General features: G+C 40.1%; 1 protein-coding gene across 10 annotated transcripts in view; it reads left to right on the top strand.

Annotated features, from left to right (window-relative positions):
• LOC121293223 (plasma membrane calcium-transporting ATPase 1-like) overlaps positions 1-20,737 on the top strand; it is a 107,464-nt gene that overhangs the window by 18,957 nt on the left and 67,770 nt on the right. For all 10 annotated transcript variants that reach the window (XM_041216060.1, XM_041216067.1, XM_041216069.1 and 7 more), the window contains one exon: positions 7,383-7,794. In XM_041216060.1, coding sequence (XP_041071994.1) covers positions 7,596-7,794 — 199 coding nt within the window. In that variant the 5' untranslated portion in view covers positions 7,383-7,595. The remainder of the gene's footprint in view (positions 1-7,382; positions 7,795-20,737) is intronic.

Below are 20,737 nucleotides of genomic sequence, written 5' to 3'. Positions count from 1 at the left end.
CAAACTTTACCTGGAATTGAGTTTGAAAATGCCTGATGGGAGAAATCACTTGGGGTTCCATAAAAATGGCAGCAAGATGATCTAGGAAGGAGAGTTTCCACATCTATAAAGTGGAGCAGGTTCACCCTGACACTAAGCTCCTTTGAAACTTTGAAGTAAATCACAGGCTAGGCTTCCTACTGGTCAATTATATCAAGCACTGCACCATTGGCTTCTGGGAGGCCCTGACCATGGTGCACTTACTGCTTCCTGGGGGAAGCTGGCTACACAAGCAGTATCAGAAGGGACAAAGGCAGTGACCAAGACACCAGCGATAAGTAAAAGTACCTTGGAAAGAATAAGTCTTTGCTCTCAACAATTGGAAATGCCCAACATTTAAGGTCCAGGTGAAATTACAGAGAAGTTTCAGACAGAAAGTGGGCCTAGTTTATGAAATTTCTTCTTCCGTAGGATGTAGGTGTCACCAACAAGGCCAGCATTTGTTACTCATCCCAAATTGGCTCATCCCAAATTGGCTGCGGTGGTGAGCTGTTTCTTTGAATTGCTGCAGCCCATCTGATGTAGGTACACTCGTAGTGCTGGATCACCCTCTGTTTCCTCATCTTTCCTGTAATCCTTTTACCAATTACTTCAAATCTATGCCCCCTAATCACTGACCCCTCAACTAAAATAAATAGGCCCTTTCTATCTATTCTAATCCAGGCGCCTCACAATTTTGTATATCTGTTCAAACGAGAACACTCCCAGCCGATCCAATCTTTTCCCATAGCTGCATTTTTCCAGTCTTGGCAACACCCTCGTAAATCTCTACCCTCTCGTGCATCTCTGTACTGTCTTGTGCAGTTACATCTGTTTTGTAATGAGGTGACCAGAACTGCGCACAATACTCCAGTTGTGTGGCCTAACTAATGTTTTATATAGTTCCAGTATAACCTCCTTGCTCTTGTATTCTGTGCCTCGGCTAATACATGAAAGGACTCCATTTGCCGCCTTAAGCACCTTATTGACCTGTCCTGCTACCTTAAGGGATCTGTGGATATTCACTTCAAGGTCCCTCACTTTTTCTACACCTCTCAGTATCCTCCAATTTATTGTATATTCCCTTGCCTTGTTTGACCTCACCAATGCACTTTTCTTGGGTTGAATTCCATTTGCCATTTTTTGCCCACCTGATCAGTCCATTGATATCTTCCCGCAGTCTACAGCAATCGTCCTCATTGTCAACCATGTGGCCAGTTTTTGTCACCTGCAAACTTCTTGATCATTCTCTCTACATTTACATCCAAATCATTAACATATATCACAAAGCAAGTGATTTAATACTAAGCTCTGCAGTACCCCACTGGAAATGGCACTCTGGTCACAAAAACACCTATCAACAGTTGCCATTGATTCCTGCCACTAAGCCAATTTTGTATCCAGCTTGTTACATTCCCCTGGATCCCATGGCTTTTATTTTTTTAAACAGTCCTGCATGTGGGACTTGGTCAAAAGCTTGCTAAAATCCACACTGATTGCACTACACTCACCAATCCTCCTTGTTAATTCCTCAAAATTCAATCAAGGGATCATGTCTGATTTTTTTAACAAGTCCATGCCAACTGCCATTGATTAATCCATGTCTTTCTAAGTGACAGTTTATCCTGTCCCTCAGAATTGATTCCAGTAATTTTCCCACCTCCAAGATCAGACTGACCTGTAACATGTCTATCCCTTGCTCCCTTTTTATATAATCAAAGGTACAGCCTTTTCCAATCCTCTACCACACCTGTATCCAGTGAGGATTGGAAGATGATAGTCAGGCCTCCTGCTATTTCCTCCAGGGCTTCTTTTAACAGCCGCTGGTACATTTCATCCAGCCCTGGTGATTTATCCACTTTTCAAGGATGCCTTAGTACTTCCCCTCTCCCTATGTTTATCACATCCAATACTTCACACTCCTCCTCTAATGACACTGTCTGCATTATCGTCCTCTTTTGTGAAGACAGACGCCAAGTATTAATTCACCATACCCACATCCTCCACCTCCACACACAGGTTACCTTTTTGATCCTTTATGGGCCCTACTCTTCCCTTGGTTATCCTCTTTCTTTCTCTATGTATTAGTAAAACCCTTTTTGGGCTCTGCTCCTTGATTTTGCTTGCCAATATTCTTTCATACCCTCTCATTGCTGATAAAATTTGCAATGGTAACACTGTTGAATGTCTTGTAGAGGTTAGTTAGATTCTCACATTGGACATGGTCATTGCCTGTCATGTGTGACACAAATGTTAATTGGCATTTTTCAGCCCAAGTCTGAATGTTGACCAAGGGAGGCAGAAGAGGATTGAGTTTTTTACTTGATTTTTGAAAACATTATTCTATCTTTTGCTGCAGTAACCATTGATCTGGGTTCCTGATTATTTCCTGTCACACTTATGGATGAGTTTTCTACTTTTGCAAACTACATAACCTGTGTTTTAATAACATGGTGGCATAAAGCAATTTAACACCATGTTGTGGCCTATGTATCACCAAGCCATTTGAGTTCACGTTTTCATACTTCGGAGTGTATGTAAATGAAACTTTTAGATGCAACCTAATATCTGGGTTCAGGTGACTTAGTCAAACTGCAGCTGCAAAGCTGGAACAATTTGAGTGCGTCAATTATTTAAGACTTGTAATTCCATCTGACGATATCAGTTCAGATTTTAATGCATTGAACAAACCTCAAAAAGTTTGCTTTAAAATCTTTCCTGCAAGCAGTGATAAGCTGTAATTTTGCATTCTTTTACTGAGCTTCATAATTGCATCATTCTGGGATTTTTGGTATAGTGAAAAATAGATTTGCTGAATGTGGAGATATTATTAATTTTATTCAGTTTATGTTGAGATGATCAGAAAACTGACTTGAGAACGTTTTGTCAATGCAGCAAGGCTTCCCACTTTTAATTTGTTTGATCCTGACCTGCCAGTGGTGCAGATTGCATCTGTCTGGTTGGTTCCAGTGTTAACAATTTGTCCTCTAGCTTTGCCAAGTTTTTCCTATTTGAGTCTTTAAATGGGTAGTTGTTCAAATTCAGTATTGAACTGAGCTTGTTTATATAACTTAATGGATGATGGTTTCATCAGGCCTTGGATTGACTAATTAGATTAAGCAAGAGGCTTTCCTGAGATCATTTAGTGAGCCTTTTCCTATAATAAAACAGTGAATATGCAGGTGAAGGTCAAGTCCTGTGTCGAGTGCAAGTAATTCAGTTTTCAGTGAATAATTTGCTGTATTTGGATTATTTCTACTTGCTGCTTTGACAGGGCTTCAATTCCCATTCCCTGCTAAGAATTTTGACTGTGTGAATGAACCTTGCATTTAATCTTTCCCAACATGCATGAAAACTCCAGGCTTCTAATTGCAACATGTTTGGAATTCTTGCTGAATCATTTGTTCACTGTTGATACATAGTACTGACAAAGTGTAACATGTGTTACCTTGCATTGAGATACCGTGTTTGTACTTGAACCTTATTAGTGAAGGATAAATATAAATAACACTCCAGCCATGTAATCAAACCGATCCTAGTGAATTATATATTGAACTGTGTGTTTCCATTATTGAATGCTAATACCCAGAAGCACTTATTCCCTTCAGGGCAGTGGGATTACATCTATTGAGCAGAGTGGCACTGGTTTTACCTTTCCCTACGTGCCAGCATAATCTTTAGTATCTTTAATATGCATTTTTGTGCAACTAAGCTTCTAGTTTGTTCACCTTTGATCTTTTCTAAGGATGGTGTAGGCATATGAGTTTCCTGTGTGATGTGCCAATTTCCTGTGGCCATAATTAGTGTCGACCTAAACGTTTTCAAACTAATAACTAGAGCATACTTAACAGTGGAGACCAACATAGTGCTTGACATCTTCCACAAGCTACTTTCAGAGCTTGCTTTTAATAGCACATTAGTTACGTCACATGTGATGTCACCATGTATATCATTTCAGGTTTCAGGAAGGGCATAAAAAGGCACAGCTGTTCTGAAAACCGGAACATTCCTTCACTCCTAAAAGGTTAAATAAATGCTTAATCCATAGTTGACAAAGTATACAAATATGACTAGATTTTTACATAAATCAAAACTAACTTCTATCCATAGCAGCTATCACTTTTGATTTATGTAAAAATCTAGAGTCTGCTACTGCTGATCAGATAACATTGCTGTTCTTTCATATGGATTTGTAACATTCTGAAAATTTCTTTGAGCTGGTCTTGTCAGGTGATGTATATTGATGTTTCAGGAGTTTACTATTTCTGGCACTCAGTGCCAGCATCAGGCAATCTTGGATCAAGTATAACCTGTTCCAGATGTAAATTAAAGCTCCTTCTGCTGTGACTCAGGTGACTTAATCCCATTCTTTGACCATCTCTTGCACTTGGTGTCACTTCTATTTTTGACACCAACTATATTTGTACTGAGACAATTTGTGGATAGTTTGTGTTGTCAGTCCAACTTGACTGCTTGATTTTACGTAACATTTTTGTCCCCTCAATGCCAACTTATTTTAAAATAAGATCTGTACAACATACTAATCTCCAGTGCAGTACTTAATATTGGTATATTGCTGCCATGACTTTAGATGTTCTCTCCTATTAATGCACTTTGTATACAAGATGTACAATTGGCACCTAAAAATAAGGCAGTATACTTTCAAGGCTTAAGTATGTTCATGAACTGTTTAAGCTTTGCTAACTTTAACTTTCAACCTGATAGCTGCATTAGCTGCTTCATAAATGTTTGTTTCTATATACTATGAAGTTTGTAGAGGAGTTCTTATTTTTCTTGACAAATCAACAGGTTCAGCTGGTTTATCTAGTGTTGAGTTGTTATTTCTTCCATGGGGCCTAAGTGTAGGTTTCTGGGAGTGTATCAAGGCAGTAGCATACCCAAGTAAAGTTGGCAAATCTTCAACGTGATGGACGTCAAAATGCTGAATGTTAGGTATATTTGAGAAAATGAACTGACTGCCAGGTTGGGGAGGGGAGGGTGTGGGGAAAGAAAGTGAAGAAAAGATGGGTCCACAATCCCTTCAAAAAAAAAGGCTTTAAAAATTGCAAATTGCCTCTTGTCCAATGCTTACGACTGTCTTTCAAGTAACTTACATTCAAGTAAATTGAGGTTAAATGCAGGTCCATATTTTCAACACCTCCCTCTGATTTATTATCCACTCAAGGTATTTATAAAATGCTGATGATTGCAGGCCAGAAGATTGCTTTGAGTACCTAGGAAGACTCCAATTTTAAGAGACTGATTGTATATTAACCTGGTGGGGGCGGGTGGTGAAAATAAATGGATCTTTGTGATATAAACATAGGCCAGAGTCAAACATCAAAACATATTTGGTAGTTGCAGAATTCTAACTGTTTGCAGGGGTTGTATAATCTGTTTTGATGTCTGATTTGAACATTATTTCCTGCAGCTAACTCTCTAATTCTGTATTAGACTTGCTGTGCCAGAGGAACCTACAGAAGCTACTGCATCTAGGTTGAATCTCTAATCAGCACAAGTTGTGCTTTACATTCTCTGGGCTTGTAGTCTTGTTTTGAGTTCTTAAATAAGGCCAGATCTCAATCAGATGAGATCTCAAATTCCTGCAGAGGGCTGTTTTGAATCTGTAGAATAGAAAGTTTGTTGCTCGCTTTTTTTTTAAATGGCAGTTTAAATGTAATCTAAGCTGATTCAGTTAAATGCACTTGAATAGACCAGTTCACTGGTGGACTAATTGATTTGTCCACTTGTTGTCTCCATTTAAAAGCCCTTATTTGGGCAAATGCATGCATTGTGGTGCTTGTCGAACTGTTGACTCTGGGCAGTGCAAAGCAATTATGGTCTGTTGGACTTCACTTCTACCAGTGCTGCCTGTCCTTGAGTGTCCTATCAGGGAATGTAGAGTATATAGTAAGTACCCAGTGAGTATTTAATGTTCTTGGAGCAGCACCAGGTTGTTCATGTACTTGGTAAGTCCACATGTGAGAGATTGGTTTTGCTGCTCACTTTTTTCTTCACCTCTGCCTCTTTCCTGGTTACTCCTTCCACCCCATAAGGAAAATCTTAAAGGAATGGAATATTCAGATATACATTACCAAAAGAATTTGCTTGGAGGATCATCAAATTGAAGAGCGCCTTTTCCAAACTTTAATTTGATGGTCTGTTGGTGAAAAGGTCTAAACTCCACATATATTTGCTAAGTAAAGATGCTGAGAAACTGCACATTTCAACTGATCCATTTTATATTGTATTTATACTAATCGGGCCAGATTTCAAATTCCTACTGAGGGGGTTGTTTTGAGCCTGTAATACAGGAAAAAGTTGTTACTGCATTGTTTCTTATCTTTAACTTTGCCCTTACAGAAAGGGTTATGCCGGAATAAATAACACCCTATACAAAAAGTCAGCAACTCTTGTCTACTGTAAAAGCCTTCTATTGAGTATATGTAAATATTTTCTTATCATGTAAATTAAAATTTCATGTATGTAATGACATTTCTTACATGTACTGCTTTTGGAGACTGAGGGAGAATTAAAATACTTTTTTAATTTGGCAGTAAGCTCACTACTTTTAATTTCATTTGAGGAATTGGATATGCATGAGGGTGTCTTCACATTTTAGGAAAGATGTGGAGGCTTCAGTGAGGATGTAGCATAGATTGAGAATGGGTTCTGGGGATGAATGAGACTTCACTTACGTAGACAGACTGGCAGTGGTGGAGTTAGAGATTTTATAGTGCTGCTCAAAATAATGGGTCTAGTTAGAGAAGTTCCCATTGTCAGCAGGATAAAGAACCAGAGAACACAATTAAGTGGCAAGAAAGCCAGAGGAAATTTTTAGGCAGTTGAATGGTTATGATCTGGGATGCACTGCCTGAAAGGGTGGTGGAGGCAGATTCAGTTGTGGCTTTCAAAATGGAATTGGATAAGCACCTGAAGGGGGAAAAGATTGCAGGGCTATGGGAAAAGCCGAGTTCTTGCAGAGAGCTGACATGGGCACAATAGGCCAAATGGTCTCCTGCACTGTAATCATTCTATGGTTTACCCCTCAAGCAGCCTGAATTGTCAGGCATCTGAACTGGATCCTAAACATAGGTTCCCAAATATGATGTGCTCACTAATCAGGGAAACATGGATTTCCGTGCTGGATTCGACTGTTGGGATTTTTTTTAGAAATTGGAAATTCCACTTTCTTCTGAAGGAATTCCCATTGACATGGTTCAATAGTGATTGTGATTCCGTTATGCCTTTATCACCATTTGACGCTTTCAAAAATTGGAGCAATCTATTGTGAATGTACAGGTAAAAATCAAGTTTCTGTTTGTGTACAAATGTTGAACTAAATTTAAAACTTTCTTTTGCAGAATACTTGAACTAAAGGATTGCATAAAAACAAGTGAACATGGAAGCTAGTCATTGGTCAAATATTGGGATTTTTAAGTAATCACGTTGGATGATATGCACTTCCTTTACTGATCAACGGCATCTGGCGGAATTACACTTGGAGCCTGTAATTTGGCAGGATTATTGCAAAGTTTTTTGCCACCTCAAAGATTTTACATTAAGGATTCTCAAACATGGGTGACATGAATAATACAGTGAAATACCTTCCGAGGAAAGCAATAGATGATCACAATGAAGGGCACTTTGGCTGCACGCTAATGGAGCTACGTGATCTTATGGAACTGCGATCTATAGATGCTGTACACAAAATAGAAGAGTGTTATGGGGATGTCGAAGGACTTTGTACAAGGTTGAAAACTTCACCTGTAGAAGGTAACTCTTGCACTCTATACTGTTTTGATTCAAAGTAAGTTTCCCTAATATCCATGACTCCGGAAAAACTAAGTTGACTGCTGCAAGTATTCAGCATATTAAAACTAATACAGTTGGAAACTTACTCTGAGAATTACTGTTGCATTATCTTGTGTTACACTTTCAGATCTCTTAGAGCTTTTGATTAGATTGTTCATCTCATTCGTCCGAAGCCAATATTCTCTAGAACTATCTGATCTATCTTTATCATGGGATGCTCAACATCCAGCTGAGTTGGGAAAACAGGACATTTAGTGCCTTGTGCTAAAGGGTAGCACCTTTGCTGCTGCAGCACTTTGTTAATGTACTAGGGCTTATTTCCCTAAACCCTGATATGGGGCATCAAGCCATGTATTTACCCCTTGTTCCTTCTTGGCTCTCTGCTAATGTTTCCCAATTCCAAAATCTACCAGAAACTTTGCATCTGTTTAAACATTGGGAGCATCTGGTAGGATTGGTCAGCAGAAGATGTGATACGAAGGTATAAAATTGGGGGAAAAATAGTTCAAACTGTAACCATTCTCTATTGTAGGTTTCCAGAGATCAAGGACTGGTGTTGAAAAACTTAATTGGGATGACTGGAGAACTTTTATAAATCTCTGGGCCATAACTAGAGGACATTGTGTCCAGTCTGGTCACCACAATTTGTGAAGGATGTGAGGGGTCCTTGTGAGGATGCAGGGATTTACTTGAATGGTTGTAGGGTTGAGAGAGATTTTAGCTTCAAAGTTTGATTAGCAAAGGTGGGGATGTTCTTGAAGCAAAAGAGATTGAGGGCAGTTTTGATAAGTGTACAGGATTGGATAAGGTAGAAGAGGGAAAATCTTCCCATTAGCTGATGGTTCCCCCTTCAGCTTTGCACCAATTTAAGATTTTCTGCAAGAGATGCAGTGGTTATGTGAGAAGAACTTTCTTAATTAGATACTACCTATGTGGCTGGTGGAAACGGATGACTTAGTTCCTGAAATTTTGGAATACTTAAATGGTATGGTACTCCAGCTAGTGTGAGCAAGGATGCAAAGCTAGCTGAAACTGTAGGTTAGAAGGAATAATGTTTGACAAATTAAGAGGCAAGAGAGATGATGGAATTATGCCCTTGAGAGGAATAATTTAATTCTGCAAAGCAGCGATTTGAAGTAAGTTTTAAAAATGGGCTGTTCCATGACTCCAGACTGAATGCAGAGGAGAAATAATTAAAACCTTTGTAAAAGATATTGGGACGTAACCCATGAAAGGAAGATAATTGTTTAAGTCACTGCTTGCACACTTGGAAGCTGATTTCCTACTTTGTGATGAGATCTCCCAATTCTTCCTAAAGGAATTGAATTTAATAGATAAATTAGTTCAACAATATACGCAGTTTCAACCAAATGCTTGCTGGACAGGTAAAAGATCAAAGTTGAATGCAGGACTTTCTAGCCATCTGATTATTTTAAAAGTTTAAAAAATTCCCCTTGCCTCTATTCCCTCCTTTTCCCTATCTATACGTGTCTTGAGCTCCAGATTAACCAATATAAGGCAAGTAAGGCAGAGGCCAGGTGCCTCTGTAGACTTTTGGTCCAGTAACATGTCTTAAGAGCAGAAACTTTGGTTCTGTAAGTCTTACGCCTGTTATGGTGCCTGTGCTCAATGTTATGCAACTGTTGCATCAGAATTTCATCTTTTGAAACAGAGTTCCAAATAATTGGTTTCCCATTCCAAATAACATAGCATTAATTTCTTTTCATTCGGCACTTTCATAAACCATAGATCCATTTACGATGGAATAACGAGCAGATAGTAACCTTATTTAAATCAGAAATAAGACTAATTCACTTCTCAATACAATGCTTCACATGAAACTAATTTTGAACTGAATGAAGGTTAAAGAGCTCATTTGATCTCAAATTGGCAGGTATCACTAAACAGCTATGTATTGGCACATCCATACTGCTGTTTTGATCAGCATGTTCTCCAGGTACACTTAGTAACTGAGATAACTATCAGATTGAACTACTGCACATTAGAAATCTCAAGCAGGAAATACTGGGAATATTAAACCGGTCAGGAAGCTTTGATGGAGTACGAAACATTTAATGTTTCAGTTCAATGACCATCACAATGGTTTGTGTTGCCTGACCTGAGTATTTCCAGCATTTTGAGAATGGGAAGCCTTGCTTTTCAGCAGGCGATTAAACCAAAGAATTGACTATATTCAAATTTAGGCCCTCCTGCCAAAAATAAATGAAGAGACTTGCATTTATATATAGTCTTTCACGACCACTGTCTCAAACTACAGTTAGTAATATGTTTTGAAGTGCATGTACTGTACTTCACAGCAGTTAATTTGTGTACAGCAAGCTCCATTTTTTGATTGAAGGCTAAATATTGACCAGGATGCTAGGAATACCTGCCGTTAGTTTTTGAAATAGTGCTATGGGATCTTTTACATTCACCTGAGGGGGCAAGCAGGGCCTCAGTTTAACGTCTCATCTGAAATTCAGCATCTCTGCTGCAGCACTCGTGTGCCAATCTAGATTTTTATGCTCAAATGCTGGAGTCCGATTTGAACCTTCAGATTCGGAGGCAAGAGTGCTACCAACTGAGTCACAGCTGACACCTCAATTGTAATTATTCACATGACCACTGCTCCAAGTCTGATTTTAAACCTTACACAACATCTGTTCCTATAGAATGTGAAGAAGTACAAATTACTTTTTGTAAAGCATCACATTCTGCAGTGGAATTCACTCGTGGCCTGGAGCTAAACGGTTATAGTTTACAAGACTGAATATAGATTTGAGCAAATCTAGGAAGCTCATCAAACATTATAAATAAGTGAACAATTAAAGAAATTTTATCTATGGCAGCATCGACTCAGAATCACAGAATCTCAGTGCAGTAGAGGCCCTTCAGCCCATCTAGTCTGCACTGACACGTGAGAAACACCTGATCTACCTACCTAACCCCATTTACCAGCACTTGGCACATAGCCTTGAATGTTATGACATGCCAAGTGCTCATCTAGGTACTTGTCAAAGGATGTGAGGCAACCCGCTTCCACCACCCTCCCAGGCAGGGCATTCCAGACTGTCACCACCCTCTGGGTAAAAAGGTTTTTCCTCACACCCCCCTCCCAAACCTTCTGCCCCTCACCTTGAACTTATGTCCCCTTGTGGCTGACCCTTCAACTAAGGGGAACAGCTGCTCCCTATCCACCCTATCCATGCCCCTCATAATCTTGTACACCTCAATCAGGTCACCCCTCAGTCTTCTCTGCTCCAACAAAAACAACCCAAATCTATCCAGCCTCCCTTCATAACTTAAATGTTTCATCCCAGGCAACATCCTGACGAACCTCCTCTGCACCCCCTCCAGTGCAGAGGAGATTCATTTCAGGATATCTTTCTGCCGGTTTGTGTCAGTGACTTGTTACTCAGATCTGTTCAAACTAGCGAGTTTCATGCCTCCTGAACTTAGTTGCAATACTTGAATAGTAAATTGTAATGAGTTTTGAAATTTGCCGGTTGTGATGACCCAGCAAGTCACTTGTCCTCCTAACGATTTAACCGTTAGTCCATTCAGTTTCTGTAATGGATAGCCCTCACTCTGCAATCTCAACTATTTCATAATGTTCTCCTCAGCACCTAACATGTCCTTATTGCTGAGTGGTTCTCAAGCGCCATAAACTAGTCATTTCCCAGGTTTCTCAGTCTGATTGTTTAGCCTCCTTTGGGAAAGCTGAGTGAAATGTTTTCCTCAATCAGTTATGTACTTGCTAAAGAATTGCTGAATCAGTGAGATTTCCTGACTCTACTGTTCATCACTAAACTTTACTGCCATCAAAAGGAGACTACTGGGTTGTCTGGTGCAGTACAAGAATTGTTTCCCACCGTGTGTGTGTGACATCTGGAAAAAAAATGTGCTTAATTGCTCATTTAATTTTGTGATCTCCAAATTATCAGTTCTCAATGGGTGGTTTCATAGGTTTATTTGAGTAGCTGAGTCATCAGGTGCTTAGCAGGTTTGGTTCCCAGTTTGTTAGCTGTTGATGGTTGAGTTTGATGCACTTGGCCTCAGCTGCTAGGCCAGGGCTCCCTCCTTTTGATGGCTATCCTGCAACCCTTGCTTGCCATGGAAGTAGTGAAAGCAGGTCTGTGATTGGCCGCAAGAACTCATGGGCCAAAACATTGCAAAGACTCGTCCATAAAGGTTTGAATTTGGGTCACTAAAAGAACTTGGTGATCTGTTGTCTGTAACCTCTATCCATCAAAGATGGAAGGGGTGAGAACTGTAGCCCTCCAGGTTAGTAGTAGTGAACATTAGAAAGAAGCTTTGTTTTCTCAGTGGTTGGTCTTTTTATTTCTAAAGTCAGCATATTTTTCCAACATTACCAACGTGTTCCCTACATTGTCACCTGGCTTTCAGATTTAGGCTGCAACCATAGTCACATGTCTTAAAACCACCACGCAGATATTGGTTTCTCGACAGGTGACTTTTCTCCTCATGGAGAATCTAGGGGCTCTGTAAAGCCATCAGATTGTTTCTTTTTTTCTCTATTGAATTGCTAAATGCTCCATATTACTGTAGACTAAAACATGCTTTCTGCTCTTTGGGTGACGGCTGGGTTTTAGAAGTCAAGACATTGTGGCAGCATTTTTCAGGAGCTTCTGGGAACATCTAAAGTGTCTTGGTTTTGCATTTTCTGACTGTACAGAATGTTACAACTCTAGCTTAACGTAAGCTCTGGGTCTGCACTTTGTTCCCCTCATGGCACAGATCAGTCCTGGTGGAGAACCTTGTGCATGGGGGCATTTAATGATGTTTGTCCCCTACCCACATTAGGCTGAGAGTCAGTTTATGTGAGGGTATCTTTGGCAGTTCCAGCTGCATTTTTATTCTAAGCAGTGCAATACACACCTATTGTTTCCCATACTAGTCTTGTGTTTATGTATTATATAATTTTTTTCTATTGATGTACACAAGTTCAAAAATTTTCAGAAGTCTTGTGGAAGAACTCCGGCACTTAATGTGTAATTGTACTCATCCATGTGCTTTTGGAAGTGCTGCAGTGTCTTGCATGATTTTTTTAAACCTGTTTCTTCCTTGCTAAAGTGTTCAGTGGAGTTGTTTATCAGAAGTGTTGGTATTGTACCACCTTTATTGCCTCACTTATATGGCCTCACCTTCCTACCTGTTTCTCCAAAAAGCATTTACTATTTTTGGGATATGGATCCAGATTTCCAGGACATCATCAAAGGCACTATTTGAGTGTCAGCAGGCTGTTTGTTTTTTCCTATTTCTTACTACTGCCACCAAACAGGAAGTGAGTAATATGTCTGTTTCTATTTCCAGTCAACCACTGCTAAGTCAAACATGCTTTGGTATATTAGCAGTCAACCACTGCTAAGTCAAACATGCATTGGTATCCTCCCTGTTCCTATGGAAAGGAAATGGTATTTGACAAATGTATTTGTTTTGCGGCAGTAACCAATAGGGCAAAGGGGAACCAATAGATGTAGTATTCCTGGATTTCCAAAAGGCATTTGATTAGGTGAAGTTGGTGGTAATACATTAGCATAAGTAGAAGATTTGTTAATGGACAAGAAGCAAAGAGTAGTCATAAATGGGACACTTCAAGTTGGCAGGCTGTGACTAGAAGGATCAGTGCTGGGGCCTTGGCTATTTGCAAACTATATTAATGACTTGGACAAAGGTAGTAATGTACTTAGCTTTGTACTGTCAGAAAACTTGGGTGGGAATGCAAGCTGTGAAGAGGACAGGCTGCCAAGAGGTATAGACATGATAAGGGAGTTGGGCAACAAGGCGGCAGCTGAAGTATAATGAAGGGAAGTAAGATTATTCACTTTGGGCAAGAAAAATAGAAAAGCGGTATTTTTAAAAAGTGCAAAATGTATAAGTTTTGACGTTCAGAAACTGGGTGTGCTCCAGGGTGACCAACTGTCCCGGGTTTTATGGGATCCTACTGCATTCAGGGTGGTTGGCCTATGTCCTGGGTTGTGCGCATTTGGGACATTTTTTGTCCTGTAATTGAAAGGTTTGAGCTTCCTGCATGTGCACTAGGCTATGTTCTATAATCTGTGTTCTGGGGACTTAAAACAATTCAGGCAACACCCCCTCCCCTCCCTCCACCCCACGAAAGTGTCCTGTAAATTTTTGGCCAGAGGGTTGTCACCCTGGTGTGGTCGTACTAGGAACACAAAGTTAGCATGTGGATGTAGCAAGCAATTAGGAAGGCAATTGACATGTTGGCCTTTTTGCAAGGGGATTGGAATAAAGAAGTCATGCTACAGTTGCACAGGGCTTAAGTGAGACCATACCTGAAGTGCTCTATGCAGTTTTGGCCTTCATATTTATGGAAGGATACACTTGCCTTGGAGGCAGTACAGCACAGATACCAGAGACAAATCTAGTGTGAGGGTTGTCCTGTGATGAGAGGCTGAGTAAATTGGGTCTATGCTCTCAAGTTTAGAAGAATGAAAGGTGTGGACATAGGTTGTTTCCCATAGCTGGGGAATCTAAAGCGCAGGCACAGTCTCAGGATAAGGGACTGGTGACATTTGGACTAGTGATGAGAAATTTCTTTAGTCAAAGGGTTGTGAATCTTTGGAATTCTTTTACCCAGAGTGTTGTAGATCCCATTGTTGACTATACTTAAGATTAGGATAGACATGCTTCTGCTAATGACCAAGAGCAAAATGGCAGCATTTTTTTAATATTCGTCCATGCGCGTCGCTAGCTAGGCCAGCCAGCGTTTATTGCCCATCCTTAATTGCCCTTGTTCTGAAGTTAGACCAGGTAAGGATAGCAGATTTCCATCCCTAAAGGAAAACGAGATGGGTTTTATGACAATTGGCAATGGTTTCATGGTCAAATATTGGTCAAAATTCCAGGTCAAATATTGGTCAAATTTCACCATCTGCCATGGTGGGATACAAACCCGGGTCCCCAGAGCATTACCCTGGGTCTCTGGAATATTAGTCCAGTGACAATGCCATTACGCCACCACTTCTCCCTGAAAGAGTTGATGGCTTTGCTGGAGGGGGGATTCACAAATATACAGTTACAACTTGTAGATCCAACTTGTATATAAAGTATTAGCATTGCATACATCTTAATGTTGCTGTGCTTTGATTAAATTCATTAAATCAAAAACGTAGCAATGGGTACACATCTGCTTTCCAATTCGCTGCACCAAACAAACAAGGACTGTATATTACCAAATTCGTCGCCCAGGATGACTTAGAAGTTTGAAATAAAAACAAAATGCTGGAACAACTTGAGGTCTGGCAGCATCTATGGAGAGAGAAACAGTTAATGTTTCAGGTTCATATGACTTCAGAGCTAAAGAGGTAGAAATGTGATGGGTTTGGGGGGGGGGGGGCGCGTTGGTGTGGAGCAAAATAGGTGGGAGCTCAGATTTGACAAAAATGTCACCGACATAAGACAAAGGGAATGTTAATAGTGTGAAAGAATAAGACAGTTGCTGATGATGGCGTAAAGATAAAGCAGAATGTGCTAACCGCAGAACAAGGGTCAGTGCTCTGAAAGCAAAACAAGAACAAGTGACAGATGGCCCTGTTTTTGACAGGGCGTGGTAGTGGTGGTGTGGGTTGGGGGGAACAAAATTGGAATTAAAAAGAGGATCAAAATGGAGGATTGTTCATGATCTGAAACTGTTGAACTCAACGTTAAATTCAGAAGGCTGTACGGTGCCAAATCGGAAAATGAGGTGCTGTTCCTCCAGTTTGCATTGGGCTTCACTGGAACACTGCAGCAGGCCAAAGACGGGCATGAGAGCAAGATGGTGAGTCAAAATGGCAAGTGACAGGAAGGCCTGGGTCATGCTTGCGGACTGAGTGAAGGTATTCTGCAAAACAGCCACCCTGTCTGCGTTTAGCCTCTAATGTAGAGAAGACAGCACTGGGAGCAGTGAATGCAGTAGACTAAATTGAAGGAGGTGCAAGTGAAGCACTGCTTCACCTGAAAGGAGTGTTTGGGGCCTTGGATGTTGAAGAGGGAGGAGGTAAAGAGGCAGGTGTTGCAATTGCATGACTTAAAAGTTTGTTGCTCATGAGCTATTCCAATTTGAGCAACATCTTTAGAATTGAATATGGGGACTGGGCAAGAAAGTGGAATTGTAGAGATTGTATTCAATGTCACAGAAGGCTTGGGCTGTATTGGTCGTCTCTTGTGTTCTTAATGCTGATTGTTGGGTTTGAAAGCTCAGTATCATGAGATTAATCACCCAGTTTCAGCCAAGTATGGTCTTTACAATCTAGTAACTGGATTGTCATTTAGGAGTGTGAAGGTTCACCTGAGTGCTAGCTTGTCAGACTGAATCGTTATGTTAGCTGGCTCAGCTGGTAGCACACTTGCCTCTGAGCCTGAAGGTTTTGGGTTCAGCCCCACTTCAAGGCTTGAGTGCACATAAATGCTGACACTCCAGTATGGCACTGAGGGGCACTGTCAGAGGTGAAGTCTTTCAGATCAGGTGTTAAACAGAGGCTACATCTGCTCCCTCAAGTGGATGTAAAAGATCCCATGGTACTATTTCAAATGAGAGCATTGAAGTTCTTCTCCCTGGCCAATATTTACCCCCCCCCCCCCCCCCCCCCCCCAGGCCCCAGTCAACATCACAAACAAATGATCTGGTCATTATTGTTTGTGTTTTGCTGTTTCAAAATTAGCTGTTGTATTTCCTCTTACAGCAGTGACTTTGGCTGTAAAATGATTTCAGACATCCTGACATGAAAGACTCTGTATAAAATGTAGATCGTTAAAGGAACTTTGGTCAAATAGCAAAAGCTCATGAGCAACAAACTTCTAAGTCAAAAGCAAAAAACTGCAGATGCTGGAAACCCAAAACAAAAATAAAAAAACTGGAAAAACTCAGCAGATCTGGCAGCATCTGCAGAGAAGAACACGGTTAATGTTTCAAGTCCATATGACTCTTCAACAGAACTTGAAAAGTCATATGGACTCAACTTTAACAGTGTTCCTCTCTGCAGATGCTGCCAAACTTCTAAGTCGTTTTGGGTGAGGAATTGAGAGTACTCCCCCCTTCTGCAAATTTGGTAATATACATTCCTTGTTTGCTTTGGTGCAGTGAATTGGAAAACAGCTGCTGTGTACCCATTGCCATTTAAAAAAAATTAATCCTGGCACAGCAACATTAAAGATTTACGTTATGCTAATATTTTATGTACAAGCTATGAATCTTTTTGTGAATACCCCCTCCATCAAAGCCATTAACTCCCTTCAGAGATATGGCTTTGAATGCTGCCATTTTCCCAAGTGGTCATTATTATTGAGCCTTTGAGTATTAGCGGGCAGTTTTCATGTGGGGATATATCATTGCTGATCTAATTTCTATGATTGCCCAACATTTATGTGCACGTGCGTATTCTGGCTAGGTAGTCATGAAGCTGGAACTCTAGCAGATTCATTTTCCCCCTTGGGTACAGGCTTCAATCAACTAAGATGGTACACTGCCACTGTGTCAGTGGCGGAGTGAGTGCCAGTCAAGCAGGCTGCTTTGTCCTGGATGGTGTCAAGCTGCTTGACTGTTGGAGCTGCAGTCAAGTGAGTAGGTATTCCATCACACTCCTGACTTGAGCCTTGTAGATGGTGGGCAGGTTTTGGGGAGTCAGGAGGCGAGTTACTCTGCAGAATTCCCAGCCTCTGACCTCTGGTAGCCACAATATTTGTACGGTTGGTGCAGTTCAGTTTCTGACCAATAGTATCCCCCAGGATGTTGAGTAGTATATAAATGCAAGTCTTTCCTCTACTGGGAGTAAATGGAATATGTATCCCTACACAGTCAAAAAAAATCTTTGTTCAACACGCTCCTCTTGGATAATGTATGATCACACATCATAGTTGCATAAATCTAAGCATCCTTCTAATGCACTTTAGATAACTAGGAATGGAATAGATAAGCACGATCCATTTTAGTTTATTTTACATAATGCATATCAGTGTATATTCATTAAAAATGTATCTTAATGGTTTAAATTGTCCTGCAGGCATGCAGAATTTTTATTCCCCAGATAGTTTTGATGAAGCTTCAGTACCACTGGTGTACTGCAGAATAAGTCACTCATGCTTGTATACAAAGTATGCAGCATCTGTTGTCATTGACAACACTGATCGTCTTTTAAAAAGCATACATACAAATTGTTCGAAAAATACAGTGGTTTATTTCTCTCTGCCAGGTGACTCAGATGTTCTGGCCCAACCTAGAAAGCAAGACTTCCCTTTCTCAAAATGCCCAAAGGTGGGAAATAACAGATGAAATCACTGGAATTTCATGGTCCAGCCAAGGAGTAGCACTGACTTAATTTTCTATTCAATGCATAGAAATAACATCTTTAAACTTACATTCACCATTTAAGTACTGAACCTATATTAAGCCAATTTTTAACTCCAGTCTAATGTGGTATTGAACATGCCATACCAGATCTTTTGTTTAAATAATGTAGCTTCTACCAGCTATGTTTCACCTGCCAATTCTATTTGTTGCATTCTTTGTAAAGATTGATAACTGTTAAGGATTTGACTTCCATTTATTAGCTGAAGGACTGACACAAGATTTTACATTTCAAATAACCCCAAAAACACACTTTAATACTTTGTAGACAGCTTATTATACTTTAAACTACAGAAAGTGACGTTCCCCTTTTATGCTTATCATCTATCAAACTCTCCACGAAATTAGTTGTCTTTAGTTGTCCACTGTTGTTCTCAGCTTTCTGTGGCTTCGTGTATTCCCGTTTTGCTGAGCAGTAACTTTTAAGTGACTGTCGCCAGGCACTTTCCACCGTTTTTAGAATTCCTTAAATCCACCACCAGCAGTAAAGTCTATTCCGATGATTCTTCCTCCTGGCCATTGCCAGAAAGAATCTCCCGAGTCTTTAGATGGCTGCAAGATGTGTTTCTTGAAATAGAGACTGTCTCCATCCTGCATCTGGCTGTGATAGCTGGCAAAGCCAAACAGCCTCTTCTCTCTGACCATACAACTGGGATATTGGGGGACCCTTGTAACCAGATCTCAAAAATACCTCCCTCTGTCCTCTCTCCCCATGGCAACAGGAAACACATTAACCTTGCATCCAGGTCCCTTTCAACTCCCTTTCAACTTAGAAGTAAATGGACAGTTTAAAGCATAATTGTTTATAACCTGATACCTACAACACCTTTCTGGGACCTTGGGAGACTTGGCCTACTCAAAGACAACAGCAGGCTGAGTTTACAAAGTGTAAATACCTTGCACCCTTTTCAGTAAAACAACCTGAGCCTTCCTTTGAACTCTGACAATAAAACCACCCAGGCTCAATATCGGGCAGACCTTGGAACATATGACCCCCTTTCATTTACCCTAAATTTAAAACTACAGTCTCAAAATATAATGTAAACCTCATCTATCCCCAATGTTGCTGCAATTATAAGCTCTCATATTTGCAGCACCTTTCAAACTTTGTATAAACCTTCCTCTTCAGCATGCTCTCCAGCATAATGATGTCCATTAGATTTAAAGATTTGTTAATACTAAGATGTTGAAAGCTTTATTTCCAGTATTTATGCTCCTATAGTTGAGAATCCCAAAATGTTATTCTACCATTCCCCATTTGTTCAATTCGTTCATTAAAGTAGGATCTGCTGCTCTTAGAGGTATATCAGCACTTTGGAGCTGTTGGCTTTGGCAAGAACAAAGGACAATGTAAATTCTTCACTTGCCTTGGGGGTAAAGGTACTAATATATTGGTTAAATCCTGTTTCTTTGGTTAAAAGTAGGACTATTTTGACATTCTGCTTGAAAAAACGTTTTCAGTCCAGGCATTTGTTTTCTAGAAGTAAAACATGAACCAGGAAGGTTTTGTAAAATGTTATAAATTAACTGCCTTGTGCTAGAGCCCACTTGTGCAGTAAAACGTTCTTGGAATAAGGTATGAAGTGTGCCAGCGTTGTCACTAGGATTTCAGTGAAGCACGATGGGTACATAAAACTTTTGTACTGTGTTCACTGGAACGAGTACAATTTAGACCCTGTCCCTTTCAAGCTTGGATAGTGTCTGGAGAGCTTTATTTGAGATGAAATACCAAAGGCTATTAGTCTGTCAATGATGAATATTCAGCTGGGCTAGGCTAAATTGTGTCTTTTATTTCACATGTAGCAATATCCTTTATAATTTTGATAATCGGATAGCTAGCATACTACATGAAAACACCATGGTCCTTTCTATCAATTTTGTGCCTTCAGTACCAGTATATTGAAATATTGTTGATGGTCTAAACTGTTATCATTACCATCAATCAGAATAATTAGACAAGATTTTACTTAACATTTGAATTAAAATATAATTTCTCTCTTCACCCTCTCCTCTACCTACACCTTGAGGTCTGGAGCAAAGCAATGAGAAGGTTGTGGACACCTTACCTGCAGCATGGACAGCAGTACTCAATACAGCGACATGAGAGTTTCACTGGCTGTTTCAAAACCATTTACCCTTTACAAAAAAACCCTCACCAGAATCCAGTTCATTCTTTTGACCTAGCTGGAATTGTTATAGTGGGCTCCTATTGTCTGGATGCCTTGATTTCTAAAGCAGTCCTTAATCCTGAAATGCACTTATGTACAAAAAATTATTTTATATTTGAATTTGTATAACTGCATTGTCTAGTTTGTATGTTTAGGGGTGTAAATCATATTTTTGAATTCAGGCTTTATTAATGTGAATTTCTAAGTTTCACTGGGTGGTGGTCTCCAACATTAGAATTGCCCAGTGGTGGTAATGTGAACCTCCTTTAGGATTTGACGAGGAAGGTGTTGGTGAGATTGTAGCACAAACATCTCTCCTTTATAATAGCTAGTTAAGATCCTGCTGCTGATGAAGTGCTGAGCT

The sequence above is a fragment of the Carcharodon carcharias genome, chromosome 21 (assembly GCF_017639515.1).
Source record: "Carcharodon carcharias isolate sCarCar2 chromosome 21, sCarCar2.pri, whole genome shotgun sequence".
NCBI lineage: Eukaryota > Metazoa > Chordata > Chondrichthyes > Lamniformes > Lamnidae > Carcharodon > Carcharodon carcharias.
Note: the sequence above shows the minus strand (reverse complement) of the source record. Positions and strands in the feature narration are given on the sequence as shown.